Consider the following 20,089-nt stretch of genomic DNA (forward strand, 5'->3'; position numbering starts at 1 on the left):
CCGCCTCTCCAGCCCGCTGATTGGTTGGTTTGGGTTTCCGCGCCCATTCTCCTCCCTGCTATTGGTTGTAGGGTTTCCCGTGTGGTACCTTGTACCTTGTAGTGGTGTGTGGAGCGGCTCAGTGTGTGGGGATTATGGTGACAGAAAGGCAGCGTATTACACAGCTTCATAGCACATTGCTAATAAAATTTACTGTGCAGGAGGAATTACTCTAGAAAATTCTGCAGCTCTCTGTGGAGTTCACAGTGTTTGGTCAAATAAGATAACTAAACAATCTAGATATGGACAGGATGGCTTTAAGTCCTCTACGGGCACTGGGGCTGTATATATATATATATATATATATATATATATATATATATATATATATATATATATATATATATATATATATATACATATACACTCACCGGCCACTTTATTAGGTTCACCATGCTAGTAACGGGTTGGACCCCCTTTTGCCTTCAGAACTGCCTCATTTCTTCGTGGCATAGATACAACAAGGTGCTGGAAGCTTCCTCAGAGATTTTGGTCCATATTGACATGATGACATCACACAGTTGCCGCAGATTTGTCGGCTGCACATCCATGATGCCAATCTCCCGTTCCACCACATCCCAAAGATGCTCTATTGGATTGAGATCTGGTGACTGTGGAGGCCATTGGAGTACAGTGAACTCATTGTCATGTTCAAGAAACCAGTCTGAGATGATTCTAGCTTTATGACATGATGCATTATCCTGCTGAAAGTAGCCATCAGATGTTGGGTACATTGTGGTCATAAAGGGATGGACATGGCCAGCAACAATACTCAGGTAGGCTGTGGCGTTGCAACGATGCTCAATTGGTACCAAGGGGCCCAAAGAGGGCCAAGAAAATATTCCCCACACCATGACACCACCACCAGCAGCCTGAACCGTTGATACAAGGCAGGATGGATTCATGCTTTCATGTTGTTGACGCCAAATTCTGACCCTACCACCCGAATGTCGCAGCAGAAATCGAGACTCATCAGACCAGGCAACGTTTTTCCAATTTTCTACTGTCCAATTTCGATGAGCTTGTGCAAATTGTAGCCTCAGTTTCCTTTTCTTAGCTGAAAGGAGTGGCACCCGGTGTGGTCCTCTGCTGCTGTAGCCCATCTGCCTCAAAGTTCGACGTACTGTGCGTTCAGAGATGCTCTTCTGCCTACCTTGGTTGTAACGGTTTGCTGTTTGAGTCACTGTTGCCTTTCTATCAGCTCGAACCAGTCTGCCCATTCTCCTCTGACCTCTGGTATCAACAAGGCATTTCCGCCCACAGAACTGCCGCTCACTGGGTGTTTTTTCTTTTTCGGACCATTCTCTGTAAACCCTAGAGATGGTTGTGCGTGAAAATCCCAGTAGATCAGCAGTTTCTGAAATACTCAGACCAGCCCTTCTGGCACCAACATTAATATATACAAAAAATGTGAAGGAAAAAAGGCTCTCTCACCAGATCGCTGTAATCTTCGGGTGTTTCAACCCATTATTCTGTTGAACTCTTCTGGCACCAACAACCATGCCACGTTCAAAGGCACTCAAATCACCTTTCTTTCCCATACTGATGCTCGGTTTGAACTGCAGGAGATTGTCTTGACCATGTCTACATGCCTAAATGCACTGAGTTGCCGCCATGTGATTGGCTGATTAGAAATTAAGTGGTAACGTGCAGTTGGACAGGTGTACCTAATAAAGTGTCCGGTGAGTGTATATATATATATATACACACACACTCACACAAGTAATAAGTACTCCTCTACCCCTAGTCCCCTGCAGCCCCTGTTTCTCCACTACTCATGATGACAGGACCCTCTAAAGAACTGTCGGTCACAACACCTTGGTGACCTCTCCTACAACACCGTTCACACTAGGCAGGGGTGCGTTGCTGTGGCTGAAAATGCAGACACACAGAAACACAATTTTCACTTTTGTATTGGGTTGATGTCATACCAGCGAGCTGTTGCAATTTTTTTTTCTTTGTGTGTCAGTATTATACTGTCCTCAGTTACAAATATAGTACCCATTGATTTAAATGGACTTTTTTACACATCCATAGTTGCTATATAGTGTATATTTATTTCAGAAAACCCTTTGGGTTCGGGATTATACGGTTAATGGCATACACCAAACACCCTCGGCAATCAACCACTGAGTGCCCCATATGCATTGAAAAAGACCAGGATGCCCTGAGAGCTGAGCTGCAGTTCCCACATCCACCACTATGCAGTGAATGGTGCAAGTCTTCAGGCGTCAAGCATGTGATGTTGGGACCTCATCGATCAGTGACTGATGGCCTATGGCCTGTGGATGGCCCATCAGTTATATAGTCCTGGAAGTACCCTTTAAAGCCAATGTACCACCGGCACATGGCTTTTTTGTTTTCTATATGCCAGAGCCACTGTCCTTTTTTTTTAATTGTCACCCAGTTCACACACACAGCGCTGGTTTATTACTGAGCACCAGCCGGCCATGAAGCATTGGAGGCGGGACTGCCTGCTGCCTAGTGTGACGATCTACTCTCCTCTCTGTGATGAAGGTCCAGCTGTGGGTTGGTTGGGGGTTGGGGGTCTGGTTGGGGGGAGGGAGGGCAACCATTTTTAAGATACTGTGGATGTGCCATAAATGTCCCAATTGACGTTGGTTTTTCGTGCGGCCGGTTGGAATCCCGGCTGGAGCGCATACTATGTGTATACACTCTGGCCGGGATTCCATTGATTCCAATACAACGTATGTTTTTCAGAAATCATGTCTGTTGTTGCAAATTACCAGACCTGACCAGTACCACCATACTGTGACTGGGTAACAACACCATACCAGACCTGACCAATATCGCCGTACTGTGACTGGATAACTCCGACACAACAAAACCAGACCAATACCGCCATACTCTGTCTGGATAACACTGCCATACCAGACCTGACCAATACCGCCATACTGTGGATAACACCGCTATACCAGACCTGACCAATACCACCATACTGTGACTGGATAACACCGCCATACCAGACCTGACCACTACTACCATACTGTGACTGGGTAACACCGCCATACCAGACCTGACCAATACCGCCATACTGTGGATAACACCGCTATACCAGACCTGACCAATACCGCCATGCTGTGACTGGATAACTCCGACACAACAAAACCAGACCAATACCGCCATACTCTGTCTGGATAACACTGCCATACCAGACCTGACCAATACCTCCATATTGTGACTGGGTAACACCGCCATACCAGACCTGACCAATACCGCCATACTGTGGATAACACCGCTATACCAGACCTGACCAATACCACCATACTGTGACTGGATAACACCGCCATACCAGACCTGACCACTACTACCATACTGTGACTGGGTAACACCGCCATACCAGACCTGACCAATACCGCCATACTGTGGATAACACCGCTATACCAGACCTGACCAATACCGCCATGCTGTGACTGGATAACTCCGACACAACAAAACCAGACCAATACCGCCATACTCTGTCTGGATAACACTGCCATACCAGACCTGACCAATACCTCCATATTGTGACTGGGTAACACCGCCATACCAGACCTGACCAATACCGCCATACTGTGGATAACACCGCTATACCAGCACTGACCAATACCACCATACTGTGACTGGATAACACCGCCATACCAGACCTGACCAATACTACCATACTGTGACTGGATAACACCCATACCAGACCTGACCAATACCTCCATACTGTGACTGGATAACACCGCCATACCAGACCTGACCAATACTACCATACTGTGACTGGGTAACACCGCCATACCAGACCTGACCAATACCTCCATACTGTGACTGGATAACACCGCCATACCAGACCTGACCAATACTACCATACTGTGACTGGGTAACACCGCCATACCAGACCTGACCAATACCTCCATACTGTGACTGGATAACACCGCTATACCTGACCTGACCAATACCGCCATTACCCCCACCCCAACACCAGATTTACTGGCAAGTCTGAATGGGAGGTGGGAGACTGAAAAAATAAAAAAGTTTTCTCCCCCCTGCTCCCTAGTGCTGCCCCCCCCCCTGCAAGGTGCTGCCCTAGGCACCAGACCTGGGGTGCCTAGTAATACGGCCCTGCATTCACTATATGATCAGTGGGGTCTAAATAACTAGATCAACTAAATGGAGTTCAAGTGAATGGGACTGAGCTGTAACTCTGATGACTCTGTATGAATGGCGCTGTGGCAGCCTGAACAGTGCAGAGGGCACAACTGATCAGTGGAGGTGCCAGGACTGGATCTTCTATTGATCAATTATCAATTACTTTTCCTAAGGAATACGTTATAAGGTCCTATCAGCCACTGTAATACTATATAGAGAATTAGGAAAACATGTGGACCACGGATATTTGCATTCTCTACGGTGACAGTCACATGACCCTAGAGTCCTGCATCGCATGCCATGCTTTTTCCCACCTAGGTCTATGGGGTTAATGTGTAAAAACACTGATGGCCTCCAACATACTGATTATATTCTTGTTTACAGCGCTGAAATAGGAAAACGCGTCAGGTGGAACGCTGCCTTTTTCTCTCACGCCCAGTAGTATCGTATATAAGGCATTGATAGAAATCCGCCATGGGCTGTGCACTCCATTGTCCGGCATCACACATCCAGCTAGGATCCCAGGAGAGCAGGTAATTCTCTGTCCCAGACAACCATATCTGCCATAAAGCTGTATCCAGGTCTATAGGAATGGGAAAAGGCAAGAGTAAGAGTGCAAAAACTGCACTTGAAACGCGTCAGCATTTCTGTGCTGGGGGCATGTGTTCAAGTGTACATTAAGGTGATTTTTGTTCAATAAATGGGATGTGATTTAACTTACTACATCAGAGCCTGCTGGATCATCTGGTATTTCATTACCTGCAATCACATGGCTCACCATTGGAGAAGCCGGAAGATTTTCACAGGAGAGGTGAGCTGGCAAAATCTCTTTTTTTTTCTAAATCCCTGCTCGTTGCCTTTTTCATCTCTGCATGAGATGTTTTGTAAGTCTATGGTGATCGCCTTCTGCAATGAGGTGGAGATAGCAGCAATACAGGGAGTGAAGCGCTTCAGAGAGAGTTTCTCCAGGCATTAACAATTGTTGGGAGTCTAAACACACAGATCCGGAGGGATCAGAACTTTAGACAAGTCTCTAGATCACATCGAACAGGGCCGCTATCAGGGCAGTATTGGCGGTACAGGTGTCAGGGGCCCAGGCCAAAACTGGAATCAGAGGGGCCCATCTGACCAGCCTCCCTGCATAGAAGCTCCTGACAGCTGTACTGCACACTGCAGCTCCCTGCTCACTGTTTCTATACAGTAAGCTTACTATAGAGAGACAGGAAAGATGGGTGACAGGGAGGTGTAGAGCAAGCAGGGTCCCCCTCCTCACTACCCCAGACCCCTCCCCAGTTCCCTCTCTACCTTCTCTGTGGGCTTTCTGCTCTCTGGGGACAGAAGAGGAGGAGGGGTCCAGAGCCACTGTGAGGAGAAGAGCAGCTGAAGTTGAGACCTGCACCACATGGACCCTTGTAGCATCCCTGCTGTTTAGAGTAATGCCCCTATTCCACAGGTCGTTTAGAGGAGCAAACGAGCGCTCTCAGCTCTCCTCGTTCCCCGCTCGCTGCCGCCGCTATTCAACGTGGCTGCAGCAAGCGGGTGAGTGCAGGAGGGGCGGCGGGGAGCTGCGGGGGGGCTGCCCGGGGGATCGCTGATGGTCCGGGCAGCCCATAGGATATAGCAGCGTCTGCTGCCGATGCTCCTATTCAACGGAGTGACGGCAGCAGATCGCTGCTATATCAGTCGCTTGTTTTTCAACATGTTGAAAAACAAGCGACTGCAACGATCAGCCGACATGAACGATGCACTCTATTCCACCGGACGATTATCGTCCGTAGCGGCCGATATCGGCCGAATACGAACGATAATCGTTCCGTGGAATAGGGCCTTAAGTATACCTGTGTGTGTGTGTGTTTGTGTATATGTTAGTAGAATGGATCATGGATGTAAATATGTAATGTGCATAAGTGCATTTATCTATGTAAATGTGACTGTAATGTACACAGCATGTGATGGGTGTATGTGATGTATGTAATGTATACATGTGTATGTGCGTTAGGTGTGTATGATGTGTGTAAAGTATATATGTGTATGTGTAATGGGTGTGTATGATGTGTGTAAAGTATACATGTGTATGTGCATTAGGTGTGTATGATGTGTGTAAAGTATATATGTGTATGTGTAATGGGTATGTATGATGTATGTAAAGTATACATGTGTATGTGTGTTGGGTGTATATGATGAATGTATCATGTTTAGCAGGAGCAAAGTGGTGTCTTATACAAAGAATGCACATCCAAGCAGACTAAGTATAGAAATGTATAGCTTTATTATACATACAAAAAGATACCACCAAAAGCATCATACATGGTCCCATCACAAAACATGAACCCAATGGCCAAATCCTGCATCCAGGAAAATAGCCCTACTCAATGGGCAACATGTGTGCGGATGAGACCGCATGTATGTACACGACAAGTAACCAGAGTAAGGATCCTGTGTTTGGACGAGACACCATGGATATACAAGACAAGTAACCAGAGTTAGGATACTGTGTTTGGATGAGACCGCATGTACAGTGTCGGACTGGGGTACCTGGGGCCCACCAGAGGAAATGATCCTTGGGGCCCACCAATAAAGAACCAGTGAGACAGGACATGCTGACCCGCTCCTTTCCTTCATTCATCAGTATCTGTGACAACTTCCTAATGAATAACATGTTTTCAGTCGAACTAGAACTCTCAGAATGCCCTACACTTATACATCTCTCAGGGTATAATAAGGAGTTGTAGTTTCTGAGATGATGCTATGTAGAGGATCCTGAAAGTCCAGCAATAAATCTCTACAGCGCCAGTTGTTATCAGAGGATTGTCTATTCACTGTACGACAAATCCCAACATATTCTAAGAGCTGTAGACTGTCAGTAAATGCTGGGAGTTGTAGTGTCTGCAGCTGTTATAGTTGGAGCCTCGTAGGTGTATTGTACCCTGGATGCTGTATGGAAGATCAGAATACATAGCCCCCTCTGTGCAGCATCCCCCCCAATACATAGCCCCCTCTGTGCAGCATCCCCCACAATACATAGCCCCCTCTGTGCAGCATCCCCAACAATACATAGCCCCCTCTGTGCAGCATCCCCCCCAATACATAGCCCCCTCTGTGCAGCATCCCCCACAATACATAGCCCCCTCTGTGCAGCATCCCCCACAATACATAGCCCCCTCTGTGCAGCATCCCCCCCAATACATAGCCCCCTCTGTACAGCATCTCCCCCCCCAATACATAGCCCCCTCTGTGCAGCATCCCCCCCAATACATAGCCCCCTCTGTACAGCATCTCCCCCCCCAATACATAGCCCCCCTCTGTGCAGCATCCCCCACAATACATAGCCCCCTCTGTGCAGCATCCCCCACAATACATAGCCCCTCTGTGCAGCATCCCCCACAATACATAGCCCCCTCTGTGCAGCATCCCCCACAATACATAGCCCCTCTGTGCAGCATCCCCCACAATACAAAGCCCCTCTGTGCAGCATCCCCCACAATACATAGCCCCCTCTGTGCAGCATCCCCCCCCCAATACATAGCCCCCTCTGTACAGCATCTCCCCCCCCAATACATAGCCCCCCTCTGTGCAGCATCCCCAATACATAGCCCCCCTCTGTGCAGTATCCCCCCAATACATAGCCCCTCTGTGCAGCATTCCCCCAATACATAGCCCCCTCTGTGCAGCATCTTACCAATACATAGCCCCCTCTGTGCAGCATCCCCCACAATACATAGCCCCCTCTGTGCAGCATCCCCCACAATACATAGCCCCCTCTGTGCAGCATCCCCCCCAATACATAGCCCCCTCTGTACAGCATCTCCCCCCCCCCCAATACATAGCCCCCTCTGTGCAGCATCCCCCCCAATACATAGCCCCCTCTGTACAGCATCTCCCCCCCCCCAATACATAGCCCCCCTCTGTGCAGCATCCCCCACAATACATAGCCCCCTCTGTGCAGCATCCCCCACAATACATAGCCCCTCTGTGCAGCATCCCCCACAATACATAGCCCCCTCTGTGCAGCATCCCCCCAATACATAGCCCCTCCGTGCAGCATCCCCCAAATACATAGCCCCCTCTGTGCAGCATCCCCCACAATACATAGCCCCCTCTGTGCAGCATCCCCCCCAATACATAGCCCCCTCTGTACAGCATCTCCCCCCCCAATACATAGCCCCCCTCTGTGCAGCATCCCCCAATACATAGCCCCCCTCTGTGCAGTATCCCCCCAATACATAGCCCCTCTGTGCAGCATTCCCCCAATACATAGCCCCTCTGTGCAGCATCTTACCAATACATAGCCCCCTCTGTGCAGCATCTTACCAATACATAGCCCCCTCTGTGCAGCAGCTCCCCCTCCCAATACATAGCCCCCTCTGTGCAGCAGCTCCCCCTCCCAATACATAGCCCCCTCTGTGCAGCAGCTCCCCCTCCCAATACATAGCCCCCCTCTGTGCAGCATCTCCCCCTCCCAATACATAGCCCCCTCTGTGCAGCAGCTCCCCCTCCCAATACATAGCCCCCTCTGTGCAGCAGCTCCCCCTCCCAATACATAGCCCCCCTCTGTGCAGCATCTCCCCCTCCCAATACATAGCCCCTCTCTGTGCAGCATCCCCCATGAAGAATTAAAAACAAAATAATAAAAGCCTACTCACCTCTCACAGCGCTCCCCAGCAGTCTCTCTCCCTCCTGGAACTCCGGTCCCATGCAGCGTCCTGGGCTTCTTTCCTCTTCAAGCCTCCTGGCCTCCCCTCCTTGTTCCTCCACGCCGGTGTGTGTCCAGGAAGTGACGTCACCGGGAGGAGGACGCTCTAGCAGACGTGCCTGAGCGCGGCGCGTCTGCTTCTATTGGATGGGGATTTAAAGGGGCAGAGCAGCCGCAAGTGGATCCGGCCGCTGCGGTCCCCCGCAAACAGAATGTTGGGCAGGGCCCCCAGAGAGTAATACAGTTCTGCGTCTGAGGCTAGGGCCTAGTCAGGTGATGTCAGCAGCACTGTATCACTGTCTGGGGCCCAGCTGCCAGACAGTTAGTGTGCGGGTGGAGGGCCCACCGGAGGATCCTCCAGTCCTCCGGTGGCCCAGTCTGACACTGCGCATGTATATACAGGACAAGTTACCAGAGTAAGGATCCTGTGTGTGGATGAGACACCATGGGTTAGATTTATCAAACATGGTGTAAAGTGAAACTGGCTCAGTTGCCCCTAGCAACCAATCAGATTCCACCTTTCATTTTTCAAAGAGTCTGTGATGAATGAAAAGTGGAATCTGATTGGTTGCTAGGGGCAACTGAGCCAGTTTCACTTTACACCATGTTTGATAAATCTCCCCCATATATATACAGGACAAGAAACCAGAGTAAGGACCCTGTGTGTGGATGAGACACCATATATATACAGAACAAGTAATCAGAGTAAGGATCCTGTGTATCGATAAGACACCATGTATATACAGGACAAGTAATCAGAGTAAGGATCCTGTGTATAGATAAGACACCATGTATATACAGGACAAGTAATCAGAGTAAGGATCCTGTGTATAGATAAGACACCATGTATATACAGGACAAGTAACCAGAGTAAGGATCCTGTGTGTGGATGAGACATCATGTATATACAGGACAAGTAACCAGAGTAAGGATCCTGTGTATAGATAAGACACCATGTATATACAGGACAAGTAACCAGAGTAAGGACCCTGTGTGTGGATGAGACACCATGTATATACAGGACAAGTAACCAGAGTAAGGACCCTGTGTGTGGATGAGACACCATGTATATACAGGACAAGTAACCAGAGTAAGGACCCTGTGTGTGGATGAGACACCATGTATATACAGGACAAGTAACCAGAGTAAGGATCCTGTGTATAGATAAGACACCATGTATATACAGGACAAGTAACCAGAGTAAGGACCCTGTGTGTGGATGAGACACCATGTATATACAGGACAAGTAACCAGAGTAAGGATCCTGTGTATAGATAAGACACCATGTATATACAGGACAAGTAATCAGAGTAAGGACCCTGTGTGTGGATGAGACACCATGTATATACAGGACAAGTAACCAGAGTAAGGATCCTGTGTATAGATAAGACACCATATATATACAGGACAAGTAACCAGAGTAAGGATCCTGTGTATAGATAAGACACCATGTATATACAGGACAAGTAACCAGAGTAAGGACCCTGTGTATAGATAAGACACCATGTATATACAGGACAAGTAACCAGAATAAGAATCCTGTGTGTGGATGAACCTGCATGCGTATCGCCTCAGCAAGGGTTACATTTCCCAGCAGCGCCTCCGCAGGAAAAATAAAGCATTACATGATGCCTACTGAAGTGCATTGGTATTGGGAAGCGCTGGGTCTCCCAAATTCAGACTCTATTAGTAATTTCTCTTCACTGTGGTTAAAGGGGTGATTCAACTAATTTAATTGTATATTGTTAAATGGACCAATATAAGATCAGAAGAGTGGTGACACCTACTTTCACATCAATTTGGGGTGATCCCAGCGGTGAGACTACAATGATCCCATTTGTCCATTACTATGAGAGAGTCCGGCCTGTGTTCTGGAGTTTCCTCTCCTGTAACCCTATACCCCTGGCATCCGCTGCTGCGTTCTTACCCTCCTAGTAGTCTGCGTTCTTACCCTCCTGAGTTTTCATCTGACAATAGCCTCCTGAATTACCCTGTAATACGATTTTACTTTCCTTGTCTATAGGGAGAATGAAGTCGGTGTTCCTGGTGGCGCTGGTGATCTGCTTCCTACAGACCGGTTCTACTCTTAAAATCGCCTCCTTTAATATTGAAAGGTTCTCAATCTCCAAGGTAGAAGACCCGGCCGTCCTAAACCTTCTTATCCAGGTAAGGATGTGTATGTACAGCCACATAGACATTTCTGATAGCTGTAGATTGTTTGCAGAATATGAGGGTGGTGAAGTATAACCTGATGACACATTGGAGTGCTGCAGTGGCTGCCATATTGTCCTCCTGGTAAAGAAGGGCCCCGTCTCTAGTGGTGGCTCTTCGTTGTCTGCTCTATAACTGGCTGTCATCCTCCCCCTCAGATGTGCCCATGGTCGTTGCCCAATTGAAGGTATACCTGGGGGTAGACAGGATCGACACAAAAATAAAGCAACTAAACGGTTCTTCCAGAAATGGCGTACCTTTATTGTAACACATTTCTCTGAATCTGAAATACCGGATATTGTCAAACCCTTCTGCCTAACTGACTGGTATTGTAAGGCGGATATCGCCAGTACTCTTGGTCGCCTAAAGATCCCTTGAGTATGTATGACAGCCATTCCCAGTACTAGTGAAGAGACTGTCGATTCTTATTTTTGTGCCACTCGTTAATTTGCACCTGTGTGCATATCTAGGTCCCCTCATCCCTGACAATGTCGTTACAGAATGTGAAGTGATTGTAGTCGGTCACCATTTTGTGATCTGCTGTACTGTTGTTAGATGTTTATTATATCTGCTTTATTGTTGTTACTTTTATGCATTTTATGCATCTTTTCTTTTGAAAATCAAATAAAACATTTTTTTTTTTAAAAAAAGAAGGGCCCCGTCTATGGTGACGTATATCTGGAATGTACAGCAATAACGTTGTGTGAACCCAGCATTAAAGATGTAGGTAATGGGCTATGGGCCTGAGATTCCCCACCTAGGATACATGCCCTTATCACCTCCATGATGCTGTTCTATTTGTCCACATTTATTCTCATTCATTTCAATGATAAAGCAAAGTAGATTGCGACATATAACTTTTTTTGCTGGATACCAAATTGTGAATATGCCACAAATAGTTAGATACCCCTTTTGGTATGTAGTGGGAACTGGAGGATAGACTATGTGTAATCACTAGCAAGGTATATAGCTTCACATGTTAAATAATGAGTCACGATGACCAGAGAACTGAAAAAGCAAAAGATATAAGGAGGCGTCGCCATGAAGAGTTCTCCACTAAAAAACGCACAGATAACCAAAATGACTGGTTTATTAAAAGGATAACACATTTCAGGGAAACCCCTTGATCACATGCGTAAGTATACATGAATGGTTACATGCTGGGTATATATCTCTGTATATATTAATACATACAAGATCACAAATATAACAAAAGGTTTGTGTGTAAGCAAGCCAAAATGGCTTGCTAAACTTAACAGACATGAACATAAGTGAGGTGAAATGATTAGATTAATGAATATATAAAAAAATATATAACAATATATGACAGCTGGGAGCATGGACAAGTATGTATACATTCCTTCATTTTTTTTTTTACTCTATTACACACGCAATTGGCGACTGATAATTTTTCAGCAGGTTGAAAGACAAGGATCACCCAATGATCATTTCTCAGGCTGATAGTTGTCTTTATTACATGGAACAATAGTCTGCCTTATTGGGCAGATTATCGCTCCGTGTTATAGGGCCTTAGGTGTCTTCAGTTTGTAGATCCAGAAGTTATCTCTTTTTTTTTTTATTTTTCTTTTGAAATCTTTGTCCCCTATATTTGGGTACATGCTCTATTGGGGTGACTGTGGATTGTGATTTTGTTTTTGTTCTTCCAGCATTACTCGGAGCTAGAATGTTCATAAATGTTCCTGAAAGAGGTTGTTTGAGAATATTCCAGTCACTGTAAAGATGGACGGATTGTATTTTATTGCTATCACAAGTGTAGGTTATGATAAAATTGTAAGACATAGAATGACTTTTAACATTGGCAGATCTGGGTAGAAGACAGTATTCCCAGTTTAGAGTGCTAGCTTTCAGTGAATTTTTATAAAATTTTCAAAAACAAGTTTTAAAGATCTTGCTTTGTGCATGAAAATCATCCGTTCGAGAACCATTCCCTTCTGATTCTCTGGGACTGTCCAAACTGAATATTCTAAAGCCTTGTTGAAATGTGCACTTTCAGTATGAAGATAGCTGTTACTATCAATGGGTTTCAAGAAAGTTTTTGTGAGGATTTTGTTGTCTGTATATAAAACAATGATATCGAGAAATTCGGCATAGCTGGTGAACCTAGCGTGTGTGAATTCCAGGCCCCAGGTGGTATTGTTAATGGAAGATATGAAGTTATCCAGTTTCTCTTGATTTCCTTTCCAGATGATGAAGATATCATCTATATATCTGTGATAGGTGACACAGTGAAACAATAAATGGTGTTGCTCAAAAAGACCTACAAATACACTTGCAAAGCTTGGTGCGAAATGCGTCCCCATCGCAGTCCCAGTAAGTGTGGTTGTTGAATAGAAAAACATAATGTGTCAGGATGAATTTAATTCCAATAAGCATAAAATCAACTTGGGCTGTGGACATTTTGGGGGTCATTATCCAAGAAATGGGCAATGGCTTGTAGGCCAAGATCATGATTGATGACTGTGTTAAAAAAAACACAGGCCATTTTCACACGGAAAGTCAACAATAGAATTAATAAAGTCAGCGGTGTCCCTTGTATATGACATGAGGTCTTATAGTTCTGTAACAAAACGTCAATATACTGGAAGAGATTGGCCGCGAGAGAATCAATGTCAGTAGTGATCAGCCTCCCTGGTGGTTAGAGGTGTGTTATGCACCAAGGCCTTTAAAAAATTGAGCCTTTTCTGAAGAACCTCTGTTTGTTCATTCTTTAGTACGTGGGTGAAAAGATTTTCTAGTTGTTGTTCCTGGTTTGTAAATTTAATCCTCTACTCTACACCCTCTATTCCTCGTCTCCCCCCCAAAGGGTGAGAAGAGAGTCCTTTAAAAGAGGGGTCTTCCTGAAACTGTCCACGAGGAAGTCACAGTTTGTTATGATAAACTAGTCTCAGAAGGTCTGTGGGTATCTGTACAGTAGGATTGGGGCTTATGATACTGGGGCTTGGAGGATGTGGAGGTTCAATGCCAATGGGTTTGAAAAGGAGTCTGTGTGGCCATAGAATGTGTGAGAATTGGGGTCTTGGACTTGGAAGAGGGTGTGGATAAGCAGACTTGTTGTTTTCAGTAGGAAAACTCAACCTTAGCCTTCAAACCGCATTGGCTGGAAAGCCTATTCTCCAGTTTTGTTTCGGTAAACAGCCAGCAAAAATTACAGTCCTCCACAGCAGAAGAAAATACTATTGTTTGACAATTTGGATCCTAACCACCTCTGCAAAACCTTTGGCGTGTCACACTTGGCAGGTCACACTCACACAGAACATGGGGGTCACACTAACACAGGACCTGGCAGGTCAACCTCACACAAGAGCCAACACTTCACACTCACACAGGATCTAGGAGATCGCAGTCACTCAGGACCCAGCAGGTCACACATAAGACGTGGCAGGTCACTATCACACAAGACCCAGCAGATCACACTCACTCAGGACGTGGCAGATCTCACACCAGACGTGGCAGGTCACATAGGTCATGGCAAGTCAAACTGGTAGTCAGGAGTTGTCCCATGAAGATGAGGTGTATGGACGCATCCCGTCTACTTATGTGGTTGGCCTGGATTTTATACTTCATAATTTACTTATCCTTATTACAGATCCTTAGGAGATATGAACTCATCTCTATTCAGGAGGTCATGAGTAAAGATGACACAGCTATTATAAGTCTTGTCCAGGAGCTTAACTCGTGAGTAAAACTACAACTCCCAGCATGTTGATACAGCTTATTGATATTTATTTCTCTGTGCGGGTATATCTACTATAAACCTTTATCCCCTATCCACATACAGTGGTGTGCATCCCAGAGGGAAAGCAGCTAGGGGACAGGGCCTGCAGGCTGGCTGGACCTTGAGATGCTTCAGCCAGTTCATGATCAGGTGGGCTTGGGGGATCCTGCAGCTTATATCCACCCTCCTCTGCCTGAACCAGAGTAGCGGTGGTCACACAGATAGTGTTGGTAGATTCCGCTGGGGCACTTTCTAGTGCGGGTGTCAGGCATGATGAAATAGGGTTGTTATGGTGTAGAGTAATATGGCTCCCTGTCGTTCCGCATGGGTGATGTTGCTGCAGGCTTGCTGGGAGTAGTACAGTGCAGTGCTCTGTGAGCCCATACTTTAACTCAGTGATGGGGAACCATCGGCCCTCCAGCTGTTGCAAAACTACAATTCCCATCATGCCTGGATGGGAATTGTACATTTTCAACAGCTGGAGTGCCAAAGGTTCCTCATCCCTGCTTTAACTTAACATCAATGAAGGCACAGATCATATACAGTTGCAGAGGCAGATAATGGCAGGTGACCAATGAGAATGTAGAGTTAACCTGAGTAAAATGTAGTGGTTATATAGACAAGTCCTGATGTATTGAATCCCTGAAGTCTTTGAGCTTCACTTTAGGCTGGGTTCAGGGGCTCTTATGAGGTCAAAACTTCTCAGCTTAAACTGCACACAATATATGGTGGTGCAACACTTCATCAATCTTCTCTGTAGCTTATACCCAAAGTTGAAAGTTCTCCCTCTTCATTTTTCCTGTTGTATTTCCTTTAGTAGAAAACTTAACCTAGGTAATTCTAGTACTTCGCTGGGGTATCAGATTAGAGATCTAAGGCCTAATTTAGAAAAGGGGGAGCTATGGCACACCACACACCTCCTTATTCTTCCCTAGGCTTTTCTAGACTAACTACTTCACACAGGATTTCCTCCCTTAAGGCTGAGAGAGGCTGGGCTTGAGCAAATGACATTTTAGGACTTTCCCCAGCATAAGCCTATGGGCATATATATAGTGTATAGTACTTTTCTGCTCACAGCATTGACACAATGTGACCAGTAGATGGCAACATAATACAAGTATACAAAGAAATAACAGTGCAAGTATTAGGTAAATTGGATAAAGTACATTTTTCTAATAAACCAAGAGGAATACTACCTTGTGAGATACTGTGCACAGGATTGGGTATATGTGTATGGCTGCAGTGGGCTGGACTGCTGGGACCCCCGTTATCCTGTAGAGATAAATGTTAATGTTGACACAACTCTTTCAATCCCCTTGTCACGCTCTGCAACCTGGTGTCTTGCCACAGTCATAACTTTTTGCATGGGATGTAGATTTAAAGACCACTTTCTGTCCAATGTTTCTTTTGTGACAGGGCCACCGGTCTAAACTACAATGTGCTGATTTCTGACCATCTGGGCCGCAGCTCATACCGGGAGAAATATGCATATATATACAGGTAAGCCACCATGGGCATGTGTATATAGGTTCCTGTACTGTGTCTCAATATTGTCAGCCCGTTCTGCACGTTGGTCATGAGTAGGATGCTCGAGGGAGATGGTGGGGGTGTTCTCCTTGTATACCACCTGTCTATAGACTGCAGCCAGACTGCTCATAAGATGTGTAACCTAAATTGGGAAAATTAGCACCTTCATTATTCAGCCAGTTTTGCTGGGAGTGCGGTTACACTTGACAGCATCAGTCAGGACGATTTCTTCAGGGTTGAGAGATCTGAACACCTGTCTTGGCAGCAACTTGGACCATGATAGATATGAAAGATGCCTGAAAGTGAAGAGCAGACTGTGTCGTCCCATTAAAACCCCCGGCCAGATGGAGCCGGGTAATGAGCGAAGCTTCACCCTTGTCTTGTTGTTAACTCCGCAGAGAGGACATCCTGAAGCCGACAGAGTGGTACCACTATGACGATGGCTGTGAAAACTGCGGAACCGACGTCTTTATCCGCGAACCTTTCGTTGCTCGATTTTCATCGCTTAAGTCAGGTACACAGGATACATACAGGATTTATATAGAAATCAGAACTGTAAATAAAAAGATAATGCTATAGATTCGTCTTCTATAGCACCAACATATTCAGTCCCTGCCTCCAGCAGAGTTCACAATCTAATTTCCTCATCACCAATGAACCCTATAGCCAACTTCATAGTTAACCTCTTATCTTCAAGGGACCTAAGAATACAGGAAAAAACAACATATAAAGTGCTTGGATGTGGATTCAAACCCAGGGTAACAACAGAAGACTGCTAAACACTAAGGCATCATGCTAAAGTGTCACTTAATTTAAAAAAACTTTTGATATGTCATAAGTAGTGATGAGCGAACATGCATGAGCGAGCATTAGGGTACTCGATGGTACTCGTTACTCGGACGAGCATCTCGCGATACTCGAGAAAATCTCATTATCCGTTTCCTGTAAGTTTGGGCGCTATTTCTCAGTCAATAAACATGCAGGACACTCTTTGGTACATCCTGCGATCACGTGGGACACATACATGTCGATAGCAGCGATTGATGGCCAGATCAGATGACCCTACCATATAAAAATCGCGTCCGGCAAGGCTCGGCTCACAAGCATGCTGGAAGAGATCAGGGACAGAGCTGCTGCTGGTCAGGGAGAGCGTTGGGGAGGGAATTAGCGTTCCAGTAGGCAGGGAATACTAGCGAAACAATCAAACAGCCCTTGTAAGGGCTTCAAATCGTTTATAAATTGTATTACTACAGACTGTTGGCTGGGACTTGCAGTGCAGCCACGATTTCAGCAGCACACTGTGGTGATCGGCTGCTGGCAGAAAGGGGACATTAGGTGTTGCATACAGACCCCTGAGAAGTGCTCAGTACTCTTTTATGATTTTGTGGCTGGTGGTGCTGCTGTAGTACATTGTATTGCTGGGATTTGTAGTACACCTGCATAGAACTCCACTGCTCATTGTAAGGGGGTGTCACAGAGTGTATTGGTGCAGCCACCACCAGATTGTATCCCACAGCCCCCCCAAAACTATTGGGACCACTAGTATATTTCCAGATTTCTGTCTTTCTTACTCAAGCCATCTAAGTTCACTGCTGCTTGCACAGTGTAAAGGGGGTGTCACTTAATGCAAACACCCTGTAACCTAGTTTGCTGTCACTGAATGCAATCTCCCAGTAACCTAGTTTGATGTCACTGAATGCAAACACCCAGTAACTTTGTTTGCTGTCACTGATTGAAAACACCCAGTAGCCTTGTTTGCTGTCACTAAATGGAAACACAGTAACCTTGCTTGCTGTCACTGAATGGAAACATCCAGTAACCTTGTTTGCTGTCAATGAATGGAAACACCCAGTAGCCTTGTTTGCTGTCACTGAATGCAAAGACCCAGTAACCTAGTTTGCTGTCACTGAATGCAAACACCCAGTAACCTTGTTTGCTGTCACTGATTGAAAACTCCCAGTAGCCTTGTTTGCGGTCACTGAATGGAAACACACAGTAACCTTGCTTGCAGTCACCAATTTTGTTGTGGTTCATATACTACCTGTGTTTTAATGGTTCCCTGTGTTCTCACCGCCATGCTGTGTCAGGCTAAATTTTGGGGTAGTTCATATGCTACCTCTTGTTTAATGGTTCTCTGTGTCCTCACCGCCATGCTGTGTCAGGCAATGTTTTTGGGTGGTTCATCATATGCTACCTCTGTTTTAATGGTTCCCTGTATTCTCACTGCCATGCTGTGTCAGGCTGAGTTTTTGGGTGGTTCATGTGCCTACCTCTATTTTAACCAGGCTGTTGACAAGAATTAGGCATAATAGTGCGATTACTGACAAGAAGAGAAAATAGCGATGCACCTCACACCTATGGCTGATACTAATGCTTCTCAGCTACATTTAAAAACCAACTCCAGGATGTTGGTAAAAAATTTGATCAAACCATATTGCCCCATGTACTAGCGTGCAGGTCTCCTGGCTCACACGGGTCCCTACACTAACTCATCACCGTGTCAGTCAGCGACCGCCATCCCCGCAAGGCATGCACAACCAGGAAGGGAGGCCATAGAACGGCCCTGCAACCCCACTGTCACAGGACCAATACCCGGAGGCCCCCGTAAACCCCAGCAGGCCCCGCCGGCGGAGAAAGCTGTCACCAAACAACACAAGTGTAAACAAAGTCTAAAACACTCACCACACTCCAGCAGGTAGAATGGGAAGGATAGGAGATACAAGTCATGTGTGCACAGGTGTCTCCTGCTAATTGCGGCCATGTGGGTCTTACCAGGAGGAGTGCAAACACTGAGAAAAGGGAGAAATGTAAAATACTGACAAGAAGAGAAAATAGCGCTGCACCTCACACCTATGGCTGACACTAATGCTTCTCAGCTACATTTAAAAACCAACTCCAGGATGTTGGTATATAATTTGATCAAACCATATTGCCCCATGTACCAGCGTGCAGGTTTCCTGGCTCACATGGGTCCCTTCACTAACTCACCACCGTGTCAGTCAGCAACCGCCATCCCCGCAAGGCGTGCACAACCAGGGAAGGGAGGCCATAGAACGCCCCTGCAACCCCACTGTCACAGGACCAATACCCAGTGTAGGGAGTTAGTGTAGTGTTAGTGTTAGTGTTAGTGTAGGGACCCATGTGAGCCAGGAGACCTGCACGCTGGTACATGAGGCAATATGGTTTGATCGAATTATATACCAACATCCTGGAGTTGGCTTTTAAATGTAGCTGAGAAGCATTAGTATCAGCCATAGGTGTGAGGTGCAGCGCTATTTTCTCTTCTTGTCCGTATAATGGTGCGATTAGACAGCCTCAGAGGCATCCATACATGCTGCTCCTGCTGTTTCCTGTCCATTTCCATTGTGTTTCCATCATTTTCTGAGGTTGACAGGTTTTCACACGACCTTCCCTCTACCGAACTTGGGTCCCCTGCAAAAATGCTCGAGTTTCCCATTGACTTCAATGGGGTTCGTTACTCGAAACGAGCACTCGAGTATCGGGAACTATTGTCTCGAGTAACGAGCACCCGAGCATTTTATTACTCGCTCATCACTAGTCATAAGTTGTCAAAAGTTTTGACGGGTCAGGTTTTGGGTGTCCAGACCCCCCCCGCTAGACTGAGCCAGGAGTGCTGAGCGCTGCCCTTTCCGGCTTCCTGCAGGAGATGGGCTCCTTAGACTTATTACAGAGTCCAACTCCTACATTGCAACAGAGAGAGCAGTGAGCTGGGGAGAGAAGTGCTCAGC

General features: G+C 46.2%; 1 protein-coding gene across 7 annotated transcripts in view; it reads left to right on the top strand.

The window, feature by feature from the left end:
* Positions 1–3: 3 nt before the first annotated feature.
* The window catches only part of LOC138802664 (deoxyribonuclease-1-like), a 31,724-nt gene continuing 11,638 nt past the window's right edge, over positions 4–20,089 (top strand). For 2 of the 7 annotated variants that reach the window (XM_069986207.1, XM_069986206.1), the window contains exons 1-5: positions 9,448–9,516; positions 10,890–11,032; positions 14,685–14,773; positions 16,230–16,313; positions 16,739–16,854. In XM_069986207.1, coding sequence (XP_069842308.1) covers positions 9,471–9,516; positions 10,890–11,032; positions 14,685–14,773; positions 16,230–16,313; positions 16,739–16,854 — 478 coding nt within the window. In that variant the 5' untranslated portion in view covers positions 9,448–9,470. Of the gene's footprint in view, positions 24–4,557; positions 4,707–9,241; positions 9,283–9,447; positions 9,517–9,550; positions 9,572–10,156; positions 10,177–10,889; positions 11,033–14,684; positions 14,774–16,229; positions 16,314–16,738; positions 16,855–20,089 lie in introns of those variants that run through there. The other 5 variants (XM_069986209.1, XM_069986208.1, XM_069986211.1 and 2 more) reach the window with 5 other exon arrangements.

This window comes from Dendropsophus ebraccatus, chromosome 10 (genome assembly GCF_027789765.1).
Source record: "Dendropsophus ebraccatus isolate aDenEbr1 chromosome 10, aDenEbr1.pat, whole genome shotgun sequence".
NCBI classification, from domain to species: domain Eukaryota; kingdom Metazoa; phylum Chordata; class Amphibia; order Anura; family Hylidae; genus Dendropsophus; species Dendropsophus ebraccatus.